The 17492-nt window shown below is 48.3% G+C and overlaps 1 protein-coding gene across 4 annotated transcripts in view; it reads right to left on the bottom strand.

The window, feature by feature from the left end:
• NHERF2 (NHERF family PDZ scaffold protein 2) overlaps positions 1–10116 on the bottom strand; it is a 60897-nt gene extending 50781 nt beyond the window's left edge. For 3 of the 4 annotated variants that reach the window (XR_013979565.1, XR_013979566.1, XM_080981717.1), the window contains exons 1-2: positions 9679–10113; positions 1855–2115 (exon numbers count right to left, since the gene is read on the bottom strand). Coding sequence is in view for 2 of the 4 variants with exons in the window: in XM_080981717.1 (XP_080837843.1) it covers positions 1855–2115; positions 9679–9981 (564 nt within the window). In the remaining 2 variants the exon portion in view is untranslated. Of the gene's footprint in view, positions 1–1854; positions 2116–9678 lie in introns of all 4 variants that reach the window. The other variant, XM_080981718.1, reaches the window with a different exon arrangement.
• Between the last annotated feature and the right edge of the window lie 7376 nt (positions 10117–17492).

Genomic DNA, 17492 nt, shown 5'->3' with positions numbered 1-17492 from the left:
ATTGAGGCTGTTTTTTAAAACAAGGCTGCCTGTCTAAACACCACTATGAAAAACCATTTTCAATACAGGATGAGAGAGGAATTTTTTTGTCAAGTTTCTCAGCTAGGTAGCAATTCTGACTTTTTTAATTATTGTTGTCATTTATTTCTCCAATTTAATTACATTTGCATAGAACCAAGGTGAGTCATGTCTGATGCAGAAGAAGTTTTGCAGGCCTGGGTAGGAGGAGGGGGAACACTACTTCAAACAAATGTTGGGAATTCAGTTATCCATGCAGTTCCTTCTGCCCACACCCAAACAGATACCCTTTACTCTATTGAGAGCCAATCCAAAACTGTCTGCAAACTTTTGCAAACCGGCTTAGCTTCCCTTCAATTATTCAGGACACAGAATCTGGGTTTCGTGGTCGCAGAATTCCCATTTTGCCTGCCTGTTTTGCTACAAACCACCAAATGGGCACACCTTCCATCTCACATGCCATGAGGTCGGAATTAATGGAGCTAATATCTTAGCCCCCTTTTCAGCCTAGAGAATCTGCTGATGGCATGACCCCAGGAGCCTGTAAATAGAGCCCTAACGACACATCTTGACCTCATTTGCCACAGAGTAACTAAGGACCACTTCATTCCCCTAACCCTTCCCTTTCCGCTAATGCCAGATTATCCCTCCCACCACCACACCCCTCCCTAGTGCAGGAAAGCCCAACTAAAAACCTCCCTCTGCTGTGTATTCATCACAGTCCCGACACTCACTCCCAATGTCCAGTCAAAATGCTGCTGGGTGACCCTACCCACTCACCCGGCCAGCCTTTTTGCATTCCTTCAAAGCAAGTCCATCTGCCACCTCCAGCCCAAGAGAAACACAATCAGGCGTTTTCAGTGGCTGGGCAAGGGATGGGGGAATCTGACCATTTCAGCCTCTTTCAGTAGCTCATTTCCCAAACCTTAACATCTACACATTTCCATATAAGTTTGGCTAGTCCTCATGAAAATCTGTCATGCATTTCAGTGCTGATCTCTCCCGATATCTACATCATTGTTAGCAATTTTGCCCGAAGTACACATTTTTTTGCAATACAATTCCCCCAATACAATGCATTTTTGCATCTTAGTTTCACCAAGAGGGGCATTTCTATGCACACATGTATACACATTCTGTTACGCATAACTTGGCCGGCAAACTGCTTTGCAAAATCCAGAATTTCAAAGGCCGTCTGCTCTCTGTTTCACGTGTTGTTTCAGAAATTGCAAATGAGGTAGCTTCCTCTTTAAATGCAAACTCCGTCAGGCACGTGCAGCATGCCTTCAAAGTGTGCTCTCATACCGCTCTATAACATTCATGGGAACTGTCGTTTGCAATGGGTGCTGGGAACTGCAGCTCTGCGAGGCCAGCGCGCTTGACAAACTACAGCTCCCAGGATTCTTTGAGGGGAGCCATGACATAAAGTGGTGCAAGCGTGCTTTAAGCGGAGAAATATACCGTATTTTTTGCTCTATAAGACTCACTTTTTCCCTCCTAAAAAGTAAGGGGAAATGTGTGCGCGTCTTATGGAGCGAATGCAGGCTGCGCAGCTATCCCAGAAGCCAGAACAGCAAGAGGGATTGCTGCTTTCGCTGCGCAGCGATCCCTCTTGTTGTTCCGGCTTCTGAGATTCAGAATATTTTTTTCTTGTTTTCCTCCTCCAAAAACTAGGTGCGTCTTATGGTCTGGTGCGTCTTATAGAGCGAAAAATACGGTAAATCACGCTTGCGCATGGCCGCCATCATACTGGAAAGTCCAGAGCAACCCAGAAACCTCTGGCTGCCCAGAGTTACACCCACACGACCCTCCGAATGCGCCCGAAATTGGCCTTACCTTCTTCCCACTCTCCGAGCTCAAGCTGTGCTTGTGCCTCTTGAGGTTTCGGTTGCTCAGGTCCAGCTGGGGCTTCCAGGCCTCGCCGTTGTTGTCGCTTGCAGTCGGCTTGACCGGCGACACCTCGGGGTTTGCCACGATGCCCGTGCGGGCCATCTCCTCGGTGCAGGTGAGCTGCAGGCTCCGCAGGTACTCGTCGGTCTCTTTGTCCACCACCAGCAAGCGAGTCTCCGCTTCCACAGCCTTGATGCGCTGCACCACCTGGCAAAGGATGGGCAGGAAAGGAAGAAAACAAATGAGCAGGGACTCCCAGAGGCGGAAACCAAGCAATTATGGCTACAGAATTTCAGCCGAATGCAAACCGTATGCCTGGTGCGTTCCGTTTATTTATTTGCTGCATTTATATCCCAGCTTTGTCCTCCAAGGAGCTCAAGGTGGCATTCGTGGTTCTCCACCGAATCCTCACAACAACCCTGTGAGGTAGGTTGGGCTAATATAGCCTGTTAACCAGGCTTCCTCAACCTCAGCCCTCCAGATGTTTTTGGCCTACAACTCCCATGATCCCTAGCTAGCAGGACCAGTGGTCAGGGATGATGGGAACTGTAGTCTCAAAACATCTGGAGGGCCGAGGTTGAGGAAGCCTGCTATTAACCAATGGTTTCCTTTAACCAATGGATTGAAGGCACGGCAGCACTTGCAACATATGAACGGATGGCTCATAGATGCAGGGTTTGTTTGGCTAAATATGCTGATAAAAAATGTTTTATAAAAAAAGTATGGAAATGGTTTATTGAATAGTTACAGATAAACTGTAAACAGATAAAAACACTGGCAGGGTTATTATAACAATCTGCAGTTACATAAGAGTATATCTTTAAAGAAGATGCCATATTTTTCCATGTATAAGACTAGGTTTTTCCCCTTTTAAAATGTCAAAAATTAGGGGGCATCTTATACATGGATAGTGCCAAGGGTGGACTGTGTATTAGAGGACCCAAAAGTAGGGGGCATCTTATACATGGGGACGTCTTATAGACGGAAAAATACAGTAAATAAATGAGTAAGTTAAGTTAATTTGGATATGCAGAAGGTATTAAAAATAAATTTAAAGAACCACAGAAAGAAGAGGAAGGAAGTCAAGTTTTAAAATGTCAAAATGACTGGAAAATCAGTGAAATGTATATATCTGAAAAGTATAATTTTTTTTTTAAAAAAGGGTAAATATACTGATATTTGGAACAAGTTTATACAGAACATAGTACATTAATAATCATATATTAAGCATAAATAAGAATCATATATCTGTTACCATATATTGTATTATGTTTCTTTTCTTTCTCCCCCCCCTTTATTTTGTACAACTGAAAAGCTTCAAAATATTAATTAATTTTAAAAGAAAAAATGGCTAGGAGACTGTGACAAGCCCACGGTCACTCAGCAAGCCCCATGGCCAAATGGGGATTTGAACCTTTGTCTCTCCCGGGTCCTGGGCTGACACTCTAACCACTACACCACACTGGCACCATACTGGAGCAGAGCTGTGATGCATTCACTTTCTGGATTTCAGGGCAGAGTGTAGGGAGCAGGGTGGAAAAAAGTGAAGGGGCATGGGACAGTCTTGCAAACTCGAGGATTTGGTGGGGTGGTGCAAGGGTTGTAGAACTTTCAGCTAACAGAAAAGTATGGCTGCAAGACCTACCTAAGATTAATCCACTAAATATTTAGTTGATTCACTAGAAAGAACCATACTGGTGGACAAGGCAAGTTAAAGGTATGTCTACTGGTTCTTTGAGGTTACTTTGGTTCTGGTGTGTCACTGTAACACCTTCAAGACAAGGCAACCAGCTGTGGCATCTCTAGCTTTCATGGGCTGGGGCTGATGTCAGCAGATGTGACCTTATCCAAATTCTGTGCTTGCCCAGTGCAGTTATGTAAGTTTCCCTCCCCCCCAAGCTATCAAAAACAGTGCGCAGACTGACATGCCACGGACCCATAACTCAAGCTGTAACGTTTTATATCTGCCCTTGACTCAATTTAACTTTGCAACTTTTCCAACCAACTCTCAGGATCCTCTACGCAAGGATTTGGCAGGAAACTTCAGAGTGTATTCAACTGAGGCGAGGGGGGGGGGACAACTTTAGCAAAATCCAAAGGCAGTCCCAGGTAGTATTTTGGAACAGCATTCTGTAATCTGAGAGGTGCATACCTTCATCTGAGGATACCTGCCTTCAGGTACCTGCTTTGACCTTCCTGGAGACATCTGTTTGGCTACAATGGGATGATGCTACACTGGACAGGCCTAATGTCTGGTCCAGCTGATGTTCTTAATTACAGCTAACTGGAACTTCCATGTTCAGAGGACGTCTACCTGAGTATGCCAGATGCTGAGGCAAACGACCATAGAAGCAGGCTGCAGCCTGAATTCTCTGCTTATGTGTTTCCTGAGACTACCTTGCCAGCCTCTGTAGGAAGCAGAATGCTGGGCTAAGTGGGGACTTGCTTGACCTAGTGGGGCTCACAATATCAGAGATGGCCTTATACTAAGGAAAGATGGAGCAGCATGTTTGAACACTGTTAAAGGCAGTAAATTGGGCTACCTTTGGTACAGGGGGAACCTGTTAGCCAGGTGGCTCAGGAATTTGAAGAAACAAAAAACAAACAAACAAACAATGCAGTTGTTAAATCAGTGATTGTTGTTAAACCACAGATCAATCATTTTTATTGTTTATGTAGAGAATTATGCAGAAATTATGGTTTAAATATTCTGGTTGTTTGCCGTAATTGACTGATTGATTGATTGATTCAGTGATTGAAATCGGTACACTTTTGAAAAGATCAGTCCTCCGTCTGGATGCAAAATGGCATCCAATGGTACCCAAAAATAGCCAAAACCCTGCTCCTTGATCTCAGGGGCCAACATGCAAAATCTGCTCACTGTATCTTAAGAATGTTTCCAAATGCATAAAAGAACAGATGGACAAACAGCTTTCCAAAATTCATAGCAGATGGCACACAGTTAAAATCTGTGAAAGTTAAGCAAATATTAGAGAGAACAGCCTTCCCCAACCTGGTGCCCTCCATGACTGCATGAAACTGGGGGTGATGTGAGTTGTTGTAGCCCAAAACATCTGGGGGGCACTAGGCTGGGGAAGGCAGAGACAGATGCTGTGCAGGATTACCTCTTGCAAGCATGTACCTGCCACGTGCTAAGAGATCATCCCAGGAGGCCCCTTAGGCAATTAGTAACCAGAGAGAGGAGGTCCATTTCTCCTCCGCTGCTCTGCTCATTGAATGCTTTTCCCAGCTGTGCAAAAGCATGACAGGGAGACCAGCAGAGTCTGCCACGGGCCCTGCCTGCATGGTCAAGAGGTGTGATGGCAACCCATGCCAGCCATTTGCTCCTGCATTTGCCCACATGTGGCTTCTCAGAGAGGACACTGTCCAGCCACCAAGGTACCAAATGACAAACGATGCTGAGAACCTAAGTGCCTCTTCATTCATCTACCCTGAACACAAGGTTAGGCAGCCAGTCTCTGTGGATGACAGAATGCCCCGGTGTGAAATTTACAGAGTGCAGTCCATCTTAAAATGAACTAACTAAACTGAGCCAGGGAGCTGGAAAATCCTTCCTGCCTGCAATCTCCAGAGGCAATGAGCCAGGCACTGCCAATCATACGCTTGCTGGAAGAGCAACAATGCGAGTGCCAGGCAAGCCTTCTGCTCCCTTTCAGAGCCACTTTGCATCAGCCACCTGGTGACACATACCATTTAGGGCCCCAGAGAAGTAGGGGGTAGGAATCACCTGTTCGCCTCTTCTTCCAGTTTGGAAAAGTTCCGTTGCTTGTTCGCCTAGGGACACCTCTTGCTTACTGCAGCCGACCCAGGCGAGCAGTTACTTGCAAGCCTGCATTCATCTACCAATATGAAAATTTCCACAGAGGCATTCATGCTTTATGCTTTGTGCAACTAATTCACCTGAGCTAGAGAGTTAAAGAAGAACGTTGCCAATCTAGCTCGACTCCTACATACACAAACGAAAGGAAACCCCCGTGGCTTGAAAACAAAACAAAGCAAATCCTAAAACCTGATTTCCGACGCAGATTCCAGCCTGCTCATTCCTTCCCATTAAGACGGCCTCCGAGCTCAACCGCAGAGCAAGTAAATGTTTCAACTGTGCAGCAATTGCAATGAAGGATCAGAAGGAACACAGAGCTATTCAAGGAGCTTTGCAAAAACACAAGCAATACACATAGCAGGCCAAGGGAAGTGAACAGAGGCCAGGACCACAGAGTAAGGCAGTGGCAGAGGTGGGTCAAAAACAAAGGCCTCCACACTCCTGGAAGCAACTGGGCTTTGGCGGGAGTAAGTTCCTCAGCAAAGCAAGGGAAGCTGGTCATTTTTGTGACGCAAGAGAGCAGCTGATCACCTCTCAAATCCTCTTTGGGGCTTGATTTGATTGCTTGTTTCTTTGTATACCACCCTATACCCATAGATCTCAGGGCATTTCACAACATAAGATCACAATATAGAAAGCAGAAAATACATAACAATAGCCAAAAAATAAATAAATAGACAACCCAATAACCTCCTCTTCCACATTTTAAAAGGGCATAAATACAAGTTCCAATTATTTTGGCATCCACACTCAGAGCAAGGCATAGCTACTCTCTCCAGCGCAAACAGAAAGACCCTCCTACAAACATTCCCATTCACCCCATCACTGCCACTGTCACCTCTGATCTCTGCCTGTCCACTGACTACTCACTTCTACAGCTTCAGACGTGGTTGCCTGACCATATAGTCTTGCCTGATGCTGTTGCTGTCTAATAGCAACAGGGAGCATCCCTCAGTACCAAGCGAAATGTACAAGGTAAGCCACACCACAATCATTTCATAGAAGGTGCCTGCACATTTTACTCCATAACTTTCTTTCTAGGAGGGCTGAAGACTTACTTTTTTAAATAGATAAGAAAGGAAAGAAAGCTCAGAAGCTAGGGCACCTGCCCAGAGGCACCCATGGGTACCATGGCGCATGCGGGTGCTAGGTTGGCAACCCTATTGTACAACATGGCGGCTCATCTGCTGGGGCCACCTGTGCTAAAGTGATCTATCCTGTTTGCATTTTTGTGATGACCTATGCTTTCCAACAAGTCTGACTGACTGAATGTAGGTATTTCATACAGTGCGAAGTTACCGCTTCTTGAATCCTGAACCATGTGGATCTAGATAATCCCAAGAGTTGGTGCCCAAGTCAGCTGAATGTTGATCCAATGCTGACTGTTGGAAGATTCAGGACAGATTCAAAAAAGTATTTCTCTGCACAGATAGCATTGTTAAACTGTGGAATTTGCTACCAGAAGATACAATGGCGGCTATAAACTTGGATGGCTTCAAAAAAGGACTGGACAAATTCATAGCAGGCTCTTCTTAGGTTCTTCTGTCAGAAACTAATTTCACTTGAGAGCCAGGTTTGGCAAGGAAGGTGAGGACACAGCCAACATCCTATGATGTCCTGCTGCAACGTCTCATTTCCAGAGACGCTGCTCATCTACATCCAACTTGTGCTCTCCCCGGCTTGATAACCGAGAGGCAAAATGGCGCCAAACTGGGAGCGGGGCAGATTTTGCCCAGAGACTGCGGGCTGCCAACCCCAAAACTAACATTCTGAGATTCTCTCTCTACTCACTCACGCTGTGCTAAGTGTCACCAACCTAGTGCCTTGCAGATGTTGCTGGACTACAACAGATTAAGTCAGACAACATCTGGAAGCCGCCAAGCTGGTGCCGGCTGCTCTCTACACCATTCACAATTCACCACAGTACTTAGCTGCCTTTCTGTCTAAGCCAAAAAAAGTCCTACAGGATAAAATCTCTGTTTATAAGAGCAAATACTTAGCCTAAAAACCTCAGTTGCTATCACTGCTCTTTTTCTATACTCGCCCTAGCTTCACGATATGCATTCCAAGAAGGAGTGACCATGACTGCATGTGAAATTTTCATTTTATTTCCTTTTTCTCTTTATTTTATGTTCCTTTGTTTTCTTATTTTTGCTTCCATTCCTTTTTAGATTAGATTTCAAAAGCATTTCTTTTATTCTGGCGTATTATAAAAAGATACTTTGTACTGGGTATGAACTTTTGCATATCTTTGGACAAGCATCAATAAAAATTGTTATTGCAAACGAAATTGCCTGCCCAGCTTAATTCTTTTGGATCACCATGAGGATCCAGAGCTCAAGCCTCAGGCATTCACTAGAGCACCAATCTCAAGAGACACAGAGTGGTGCTGGGGGGGGGTATATTTGTCAAAAGGGACGACACTGTGGCACCCAGCTTGGCAGATCCAAAACATCCATCCAGCGAGCAAGTCGTGGGGACCAAGTAGGTAGAGGGGGTGTCAGGCACCCGTACGAAGGGTTGCTTAAAGCCTCTTCTGAGTAGGGTTGGGAAATCCTCCCTGCCAGAAAACTTGAAGAGCCACTGCCAGTAAGTGTAGGCAATACTGAGCTAAAGGTGTGACTCATTATAAGGCAGCTTCCTACATTCTCAGATCTTTGGGGAAGGGCTGCAGCTCAGTGCTGTCCACACTGACTGCCAGAGGCTCTCCAGGGTTGCAGCCAGGGATATGCCCAACCTAACCTGGAAATGCCATTGTTGAGGATTGTACCCCAGGACCTTCTGCATGCAAAGCAGGTACTCTGCCACTGAGCTATCCAGCTTGATCAATAGTCTGACTTGATGTGAGCTTCCTACGTTCCAACATTACCTAAGGCGTTGGGCTTGCATGCCTGAAACATTTGCAGCCGCAAGAAGCTTATAGGCTTCCAGAGACGTGTATCTGCTGCAGCACCTTCACAAGTACACATAACTAAGAAGGCCTTAGGAGGTCCACAACCATGTCCACTTTGCATGCATAAGGTTCCAGGTTCAATCCCCAGCATCTCCAGGTAGGGCTGGGCGAGAACCCTCCTTGAAAGACTGGAGAGGTGCTGCCAATCATTACAGACGACACTAAGCTAGACGGACCCAATGGACTGACTCAGTACAAGGCAGCTTCCTAACTGAAAACCCTGAGACCCAGGGCAGGAAAGGGGCACTGAAGGTGGGTCCCTCCTTCACACATATCTACCAGCAAGAGCAAGCAAGCTGGTTTGGAAGCCCTTATCAGGCAGTCCCAGAGCAGCAGGAGGACGGGAACAGTCCTTTTGGCTCCTATCTTGGTGGCCTGCCTTCACCTCTGCTCCCCCAAAGGGCATTTCCCCTCAGTCTGGCACTCCAAGTCCACCCCAGCCACATCCAGAAGTCAGGTTGGATCAGGCTAAGAGTCCCTAGCCCACAGCTTCGGACACCTCTAAGGTCTCCGGAGCAGAACACCAAGGTGACAGCCAGCTCCTGCTCTTTGCCCCCAGGGGGCTGTTGTCATTTAGAGGTAGACTGCGTGGCCTCAGGAGGTTCCATCTGGCCACCACGTCAGACGGTTGCCAGCATCGATCGATTCCGTTGACTGACGTCCTGCTTTTAATTAATTGATGCCCTGCTTTTAACTAATTGACACCTCTTCTCCCAAACGCTGTTGTTAAACTAAAACAGATGCCAGTTTAGGAGTCAGACGTGCCTTGCCAGGTCGTGGCAAGGAAGGTCCACCCAAGCCTCCTTAGGGAAGCCCCACCTGAGCCCTCTGGTGTCGCAGGTGCTCAGCAACGGTAGACTGCGTCTGAGGCTGGAGGCTCACTGTCAGCCCTACTAGCACCAGCAGACTGCGGCTGAGCCTTGGCGGCTTCCCGTCGACCCCCACCCTACCCCGAGCGCCCACCGTCACCCCGGACCTGGTGGTGCGTCTCCTTCTCGACGTTGAGCCCGTTGACTTCGACGACGCGGTCCCCGGCGCGCAGCCCCGCCGCCTCGGCCGGCGAGTCGGGCTCCACTTTGCGGATGAACTGGCCGCTCTTGCCCTTCTCGCCGTGCAGGTGGAAGCCGTAGCCGTTGTCGCCCTTCAGCATGTGGCAGAGGCGCGGCTGCAGAGGTGGTGGCGGCGGCTGCTGGCGAGCGCGGCTCCCGGGGGGGCCTCCCGCCCCGGCTGCGGCCGCCGACGCCGCCCCGGCCGCCTCGGCGTCCTGCTCCTTGGCCATGGCCGGCCGGCCAGCCCGCAGCCTGTGCAGCAGCAACCGCGGCAGCAGCGCCCGAGCCGCCTCCTCCTGCGCCCCAGGCGCTTCCGACGGTCGGAGAGCGGCGAGGGGGCGGCCCTTAGGGGGGCGTCGCCGCCGCTGGGCCGCCCCGAGGGACCATCCCGACCCTCCCGCCTGCGCCCGCGACGACGACGACGACCAGGAGCCCGGCCCTGGAAGCTGCGGCGGCGGCGGCGCACCGATGGGCCAGCTAGCGAGCGGACGGCGCCCCCCTGAGCGCTCGCAGGCCGAAGGCGCAGCTGCGCCCTCCCGCCTCCTCCAGGCTGCAACCCGGAACCTTCCAGAGATGGGGAGGGAGGGGGTCCCCCCTTCTTCTTCCTCCTGCAGTAACCTCTCTCTTCCCCCCGAGGGCAGCCTGGGAGAAAGACCCCCAGATGCCGGCGGGGTCAGGAGAAGCGGCTGGGATAGAACCTTCGGTGCTGGGATGAATTAAAAGGGGCGGCGGAGTTCGTTGGAGCAAGGCAGCCCTTCTCCCCGGACCCCCAACCCGTTTTTCGAAGGCCGGCCTCGGGACTCCGGGTGAAGCAGCGCCCAGCAGAAAGGGGAGCAAAGCGTGCCTCTGGCCTCGTACAAAGCGCCATCCCCGTCTTTCTGCAGCCACCCTTTTGAGAGGCGAGGCGGGGAATATTCGGAGCAGGAAGGATTCCCTGGCAGGGCTGGATCTTTAAAAGTTTTGGGGCGCAAAAGTGTACCGGGAAGAAAGGGGCAAAGGGGGGAAGGGAGGTGCAGCTTTTGCCAAGCTGGTGCCCTCCTCATGTTGTTGGACTGCGATTCCCATCAGCCAGGAATGATGGGAGTTATAGTTGAAGATACTTGGACCACACTGGATAGGAAGGGGAGAGAGCCTAACGCTTACTCCGCATTTGTTTCATTGGCATGCAGTGGGAACGGTATTGAGTTAGGCATGTGCCTTTGCCAACCTTCGATGCCCTCCAGCTGTTTGAGACTACAACTCCCATCAACCCCAAAGAAGCACAGTCTTAGGATGCTGGGGCTGATGGGAGTTGTAGTCCAAAACTGCTTCAGAGTGTCAGGTCAGCGACTGCTGGTGTACGGGATTGGAGGTATCCCCTTCACGTTTCCAAGATTCACTTCACTTGCTGATTATTACAGCCACTGCATTTTAAAATAATAATGCTTGACATCTGTCTAGTGTTCAAAGAGTTTCACATTTTATTTTCTTGCTTACTATATTTAAATAAGGCCACACAACACGATTGTTCTCTGGCAACACACAGATAAAATGCAGTTAAAATGTACTATACTATAAAAATTACAGTTTACAGCAGAAAAGGGAATAAAAACACAACTAAAAATGTACAGTATATAAGCAGTGCTTCGTGATCCCTTTGTAATTTTGACTACAACAAACCTGTAAGGTGAGTCGGTCTTTATTTATAAATGCTGGGGGCAGAGCTGAGAGAGACTTGCCTTAAGGGAGGGCGTCTGAAATAGGCAATATTTAGTAAGAGTCCACCAATTTGGTTTTCAAAAGTTAATTCATTTTGTTGTTCTTTTTAAAAGTGCATTTATCTAGCACACATCTGCAACATTTGAAGAGATGTGTGGAGAGACAAGGTTTTCAAATGACTACTAGTCATGGCTATGTAGTAACAACAACAGCAGAATTTATTTCTTATACCCTGCCCATCTGAGTGGGTTGCCCCAGCCACTCTGTGCGGCTCTCAACAAAATTACAGGAAAAGCAACAACGACATCAAACATTAAGAGCTTCCCGAAACAGGAACATAAGAGGAAGTTGCTGGATCAGGCCAGTGGCCCATCTAGCCCAGCTTCCTGTTCCCACAGTGGACAACCAAGTGCCCCAGTGGATTAGAACACAATAGCCCTCTCCCCTCCCATGGTTTCCAGCAACTGGTATTCAGAAACATTACTGCCTCTGACCGTGGAGGCAGCGCATAGCCCTTGTGGCTAGTAGCCATCGATAGCCCTTTCCTCTGCGAATTTCTCTAACCCCCTCTTAAAGTCACCCACGTAGTTGGCCATCATTCCTCCTGAAGGAGCAAGTTCCAATGCTCAGCTAGACACTGTGTGAACAAACCCTTCCTTTTAACTGACCTGAATCATTGGATGTCCACTAGTTCCTGTGTTAAGACAGGGGGAAAGAAACTTCTCTGTCCACTATAGCTGTGCCTCCACTACTAGAGGCATCATTCATCTGAATACCAGCTGCTGGTATAATAATAATAATAATAATAATAATAATAATAATAATAATAATAATTTATTTATACCCTGCCCGTCTGGCTGGGTTTCCCCAGCCACTCTGGGTGGCTTCCAACACAATATTAAAATACAGTAATACATCGAACATTAAAAGCTACACTAAACAGGGATCCAGTGGGGCACTTCATTTCAAAAGGGGATTAGACCAATCAATGGAGGATGAGGCTACATGTGTGGCTGCTGCTTGCCACAGTTCTATATAGGGCATCTCCAGTTCCCAGGGCAGGATGGCATCATGAGGGGTTGCTGCTGGTATCATGGATGGAGAGAGTCACTGCTGAGCTCAGGATTTGCTCGACTGTTTCCCATGGGCATCAGGTTGGCAGCTTTGGGAACAGGATGCTGGACTAGCTGGGCTTTTGGCCTGATCCTGCAAGCAGGCTCTTCTGATGTTCTTACATCCCCTATATACACCACCAGGACCCCATTGGCTGCATAAAGAGCCCAGGCGCAGAGGCAGAGTGCATGCAGGAGTTCACGGGCTCAAGCCTAGGATGTGACCAGTTGATTTATCTTGTTTAAAACTGTTTTAGATCCCCTTTCAGCCTTACAGGTACCAGGAATGACCAAGTCATCACGCCGTAAGTTGAGGAGTGGTCTTGTTCATTCGTCCCATTAATTTCAAGGGGTATTTCATAAGAGAACATGCAGCTGGTTGGGGGGCCCATGTTGATTAGTTCAGCGGGAAGGATGCAATTTGGGATTTCCACTGCCGCCATAACTTTGGGACTTCCTCAAAAAAAGGAGTAACCCCTGAATCGTCTCAAAAGGGCACTTGAAATGGGCAGTCTCTTCTCTCCTTTCTGAGGCAGCCTTGAAATATTCTAGCTGACGTAGAATCAGACCAACAGTCCATCTAGCTCACCCAGTATTGCCGACACTGGCCGGCAGCATCTCTCCAGGGTTTCACACAGGAAGTCTCTCCCAGCCCTATCTGGAGATGCTGGGAACTGAACATCTGTTGTAAGCCTCCCCTTCAGAGTGAAGGTTTCCCAAATCTTTTCTGCCTCCGCAAAGGGCTACCTGCAGGAAATTTGCTTTTGTTCACAAAGGGAACATAATGGCAACAAAATTAGCGCTTGCAAGAGGTTCCCCACCGCTTTGCCTTTGAACGTTCTGCGATTTTGAGTCAGGGAAAAGGCACCACCATTTCAGAGTACGGCCACGGCTGGGTTTCCTGCCATTTTTCTTCTGGAGTTGCTGTTTTGTTGTTTTGCTTGCTGCGCTGGGGGCCGGGGGGGGACACACACAAGGAGGCGGCTCCAAGCACACCTCAAAAAAGCTTCACAGAAGCAAATGAGGCTTCTTGGTTTTGTTATCATTCAGGCCACTGGACACCACATGGCCTCTGACTAACACCACGGACTTAATGCAGAAGACAATGACTGGGAAGAGTTATCGACCCCACTGAGCAAAAGGCTGAAGGCGGTGGAGGATAATCCATTTCAAGAGAGCCACAGCTCAGGGGCTGAGAGAGAGAAACCGGATTCCTCACGCCGGAGCATTCTTGTTGCGAAGCTGGGAGATCGTTTCATGCATGAAGAAAATGAAAGCCAGTTTTTCCGGCTTTTTAAAACCGTGCTGTGAAATGTCACCTTGTCAGGCCACCGCTGCATACCCATGGTTGACGGCTAGGCTAGGACAAAAAGGAGGGTCAACTCTCGGCTTGAAAGCCATCCCCTGGGTCAGCCTCATCCAGCTTGAGACCCAACAAGGGCAAATACCAATGAAGTATGCCTGTCTGTTAAGTGCTCAAGAACCGCCACCCCTTCCCCCAGTTTTTGCTGCTTGCCAGGAAAAAGAAGCAGCAGCAGCAGTGATAGAAGGTCCCAGGTTCTTTGCTCAGCATCTCCCAGTAGGGCTGGGGAAAGACCCCTGGAAAGCCACTGCCGGTCAGTGTTGCCCATACTGATCTAGATGGATCAGTGCCTCGTTACAAGGAAGGTTCCTCTGCTCCAGCTTCCTATGCAGGGAGCCAGTGTGGTGAAATGGTTAGAGTGCTTGACTATGACCTGGGAGACCAGGGTTTGAAACCCCACTCAGCCAGGTGACTCAACAAAGGCAGGTGGTGTCCTTAAGTGCATGCAGACCGCCTTCTCCCTTTAAACTCCAGTTCTTAGCACACCAATGTGTCGTGACACAATTTGGAAAGCTCTGAACTAAAGGGATTGAAGGAGGTGGGGCATAAGATCATAAAGTCCACTCTGTAAAAATTACCTAATTGCACCACTGTGCCCAGTCAATCCATCGTATGCCTTCTTTTTTTCCTTACATGTGTTCCTGGCATGGCCATCTAGGCACTCATAATGTTTGAACATGGAAGCTGCCTTGCACCAAGTTAGAGCATTGCCCCATCTAACTCAGTATTGTCTACACAGATTGGCAGCAGCTCTCCAGGGTTTCAGGCAGGGGCTCTCTTCCAAACCCCATCTAAAAATGCCATTGAGGATTGAACCCAGGACCTTCTTTATGCAACATGCAAGGTAGGTGCTCTCCTATTGAGCTATAGCCCTTCCACTGAACTGAGAACCAGCTCCTTCAGTAACACTGCTGTGCAGGCTTTTTGGAGGAAACTTTAAACCCAGAGCAACTTTGCTTGCAGAGAGTGCAGAATCCATGTCAAGTCATAGCAGGGAGAGAGACAGAGAAGGTTTCTTGCCTTCAGATCAATCCTGCATTTATTCAGAGCCAATATTTGCACTGCTTTACAACAGCTTAACCTTTGGGGATCTTCTTTTCCAGTGGAAAAAACCTGTCCACTGTGCCGAAGACAGTCTTTGCAAACATGGCACAAGAAAAACGTGCAATTCTGGGACACAATCACACCCTGGGCCAGTTCTCTCCTGCAACACAGAACCTGTGGCAGGGAATGGCGTGAGAATATGGAAATTTCCGACCCTGCTTCTTTGGGGCGGGCCTGGTTAATCTTTTTCCACAACTCCTGAGGAAATTTGGCTGTAGTGAGTACCACGGACGCCAGCTTCTGAAAGACTCCCCATGCCTGACCGCTGCTCCTGGTGTAACATAGACCTGCTTTTAATCCTTGCCTCTCCTCCCTTCCCAAAAATACGCTTCCCAACTTTGTACATGTCAGCCTGAGGATACGGTCCCTTCTGTTCTTTTTCAGTTATTTATTTCATTTTACAATGTATATAAAACAGAGGGAAGAGTTATAACTATGGGTGGAAATTAAAATATGAAAAACAAAACTATAAAATACCGTAGATGTGCTGATTTGCCCCCTTGAAATTAATGGACCCAAATTAGTTGTGTTCATTGAATGAAATGGTTCTGTTCTCAGTAGGACTAATATCTAATACAACCCTGTGCTTTTATCTTGCAACTAGTGATTCTTGACTCTTTATCTGTTCCCGACCCTTTCTTTGTATAGAGTTTCATCTTTCCATAAGATTGTATCACAGCCATCTCCTTGGTAAAAAGCATAATTCTAAACACCAGCTGCTCTTCGGCCATCGCGTTCCCCTCTCATGGATATGGTTTAATGCTCTGTGTATCCTTTTTAGACTTGATCTCCCTGGCTTTGTCTTGCTTTCTCAATCTTGTAATATTTACTGGAAAAGAAATAAAACACATTTTTAAATAAGTATATACTACTACAACAACAACAACAACAACAACAATTTATTACTCATACCCTGCCCATCTGGCCAGGCCTCCCCAGCTGCTCTGGGCAGCTCCCAACAGAATATTAAAAACATAACATCAAACATTAAAAACTTCCCTAAACAGTGCTGCCTTCAATGTCTTCTAAAAGTCAGATAGTTGTTTATTTCCTTGACATCTGGTGGGAGGGCATTCCACAGGGTGGGTGCCACTACTGAGAAGGCCCTTCTTGCAGTGACGGAATCGCCAGAAGGCCCTCAGCGCTGGACCTCTGTTTGTCAAATGCTGCCATCTCTCTGAGATAGGCTGCAGAATTCTTTATTGTTTATTTTTATTAATAATAATTAATGTATGTACTGCTCTCGTGCTGATGCGGTAGACTACAAAAAAGGTCAAAATCTAGTTTGCGTGACAAATGTGTTCCACAGGGCAGGGGCTGATACTCTAGAAGCCCTGATCTGTACAGCTGCCCAATGCATATCTGGTACATGCAGCACATTGCAGATGACTTAAAATTATGCATGGCATGGGGAAAGTGGATGGAGAAAAGTTTTTCCTCCTTCCTCTTAACACCAGGACTCATGGGCATCCTATGAAGCCGAATGTTGGAAGAATCAGAACAGACAAAATGAAGTTCTGTTCACGCAGAACAGTTAAACTGTGGAACTCACTGTCACTGGAGACGGCAACAGACACCAACCTGGATGGCTTTAAAAGAGGATTAGGCAAAATCATGGAAGCGAGGGCTATTGATGACTACTAGCAGCAATGGCTGTGCTCTGCGTCCACAGCTGCAGGCAGCAATGCTTCTGAATACTAGTTGGTGGAAACTTCAGGAGGGGAGAACTCCCTTGTGCTTGGGTCCTGCTTGTGGGCAGCGGCAGAGGAAGCCGCTTGGGTGCCTGGGGCGGCGTGCCCACGGCATAGCTGTCAACTTACAGATTTGAAAATAAGGGACCAGCAGCCTTGAAAATAAGGGATCAGCAGCCAAAATAAGGGGTTTTCGGAGCGCAGGTATGTTCAACTTCTGAGCCCCTGCGAGCCAAAGGCAGAAAACCTAGCCAGCAGCCAAACAAAGCCTCAAGCGGTGGTTCCCACAGTGCAGCAACCCGGCAAAGGGGATGCAGCAAAGAAAACCACCGTCACCTCTCTGCTGGGAAGCGCTGAGCAAAGCGCTGCCCCAGGCAACGCGGCCGATTTGATCGGCACAAGGCATGCAAGCTCCACCCCCCAGTCATTCTTAGACTCCTTATTGGGTGAGCAACGCAGCCAAGCAACACAGTTGGAGCCTCCCTCCTCCCTGGCCAGCGGGGGGGGGGGGGAGAGGAGCTGCTTCCTTTGAAACCTGGGAAATTTAAGGGACATCATCAATAAGGGACAGCAGCGGGACACGGCGCTGGGATAAGGGACTTTCCCACCAAATAAGGGCCGGTTGCCAGCTATGGCCCAGGGGTGAGGTGAGTCACCCATAGTGACGGGGCGCACCGTGGGGCCTCCAGAGTCTGCCTGCCTACTCCCACTCAGCCACCCTATAGCTGGGGGGGAAGGCAGTGGGCGGACCATTTGGGCAGTGCGTCCCAGGA

Source organism: Podarcis pityusensis (genome assembly GCF_964106645.2).
Source record: "Podarcis pityusensis genome assembly, chromosome: 14".
In the NCBI taxonomy this organism is placed as follows: domain Eukaryota; kingdom Metazoa; phylum Chordata; class Lepidosauria; order Squamata; family Lacertidae; genus Podarcis; species Podarcis pityusensis.
This window is presented reverse-complemented; position numbering and strand designations above follow the sequence as displayed.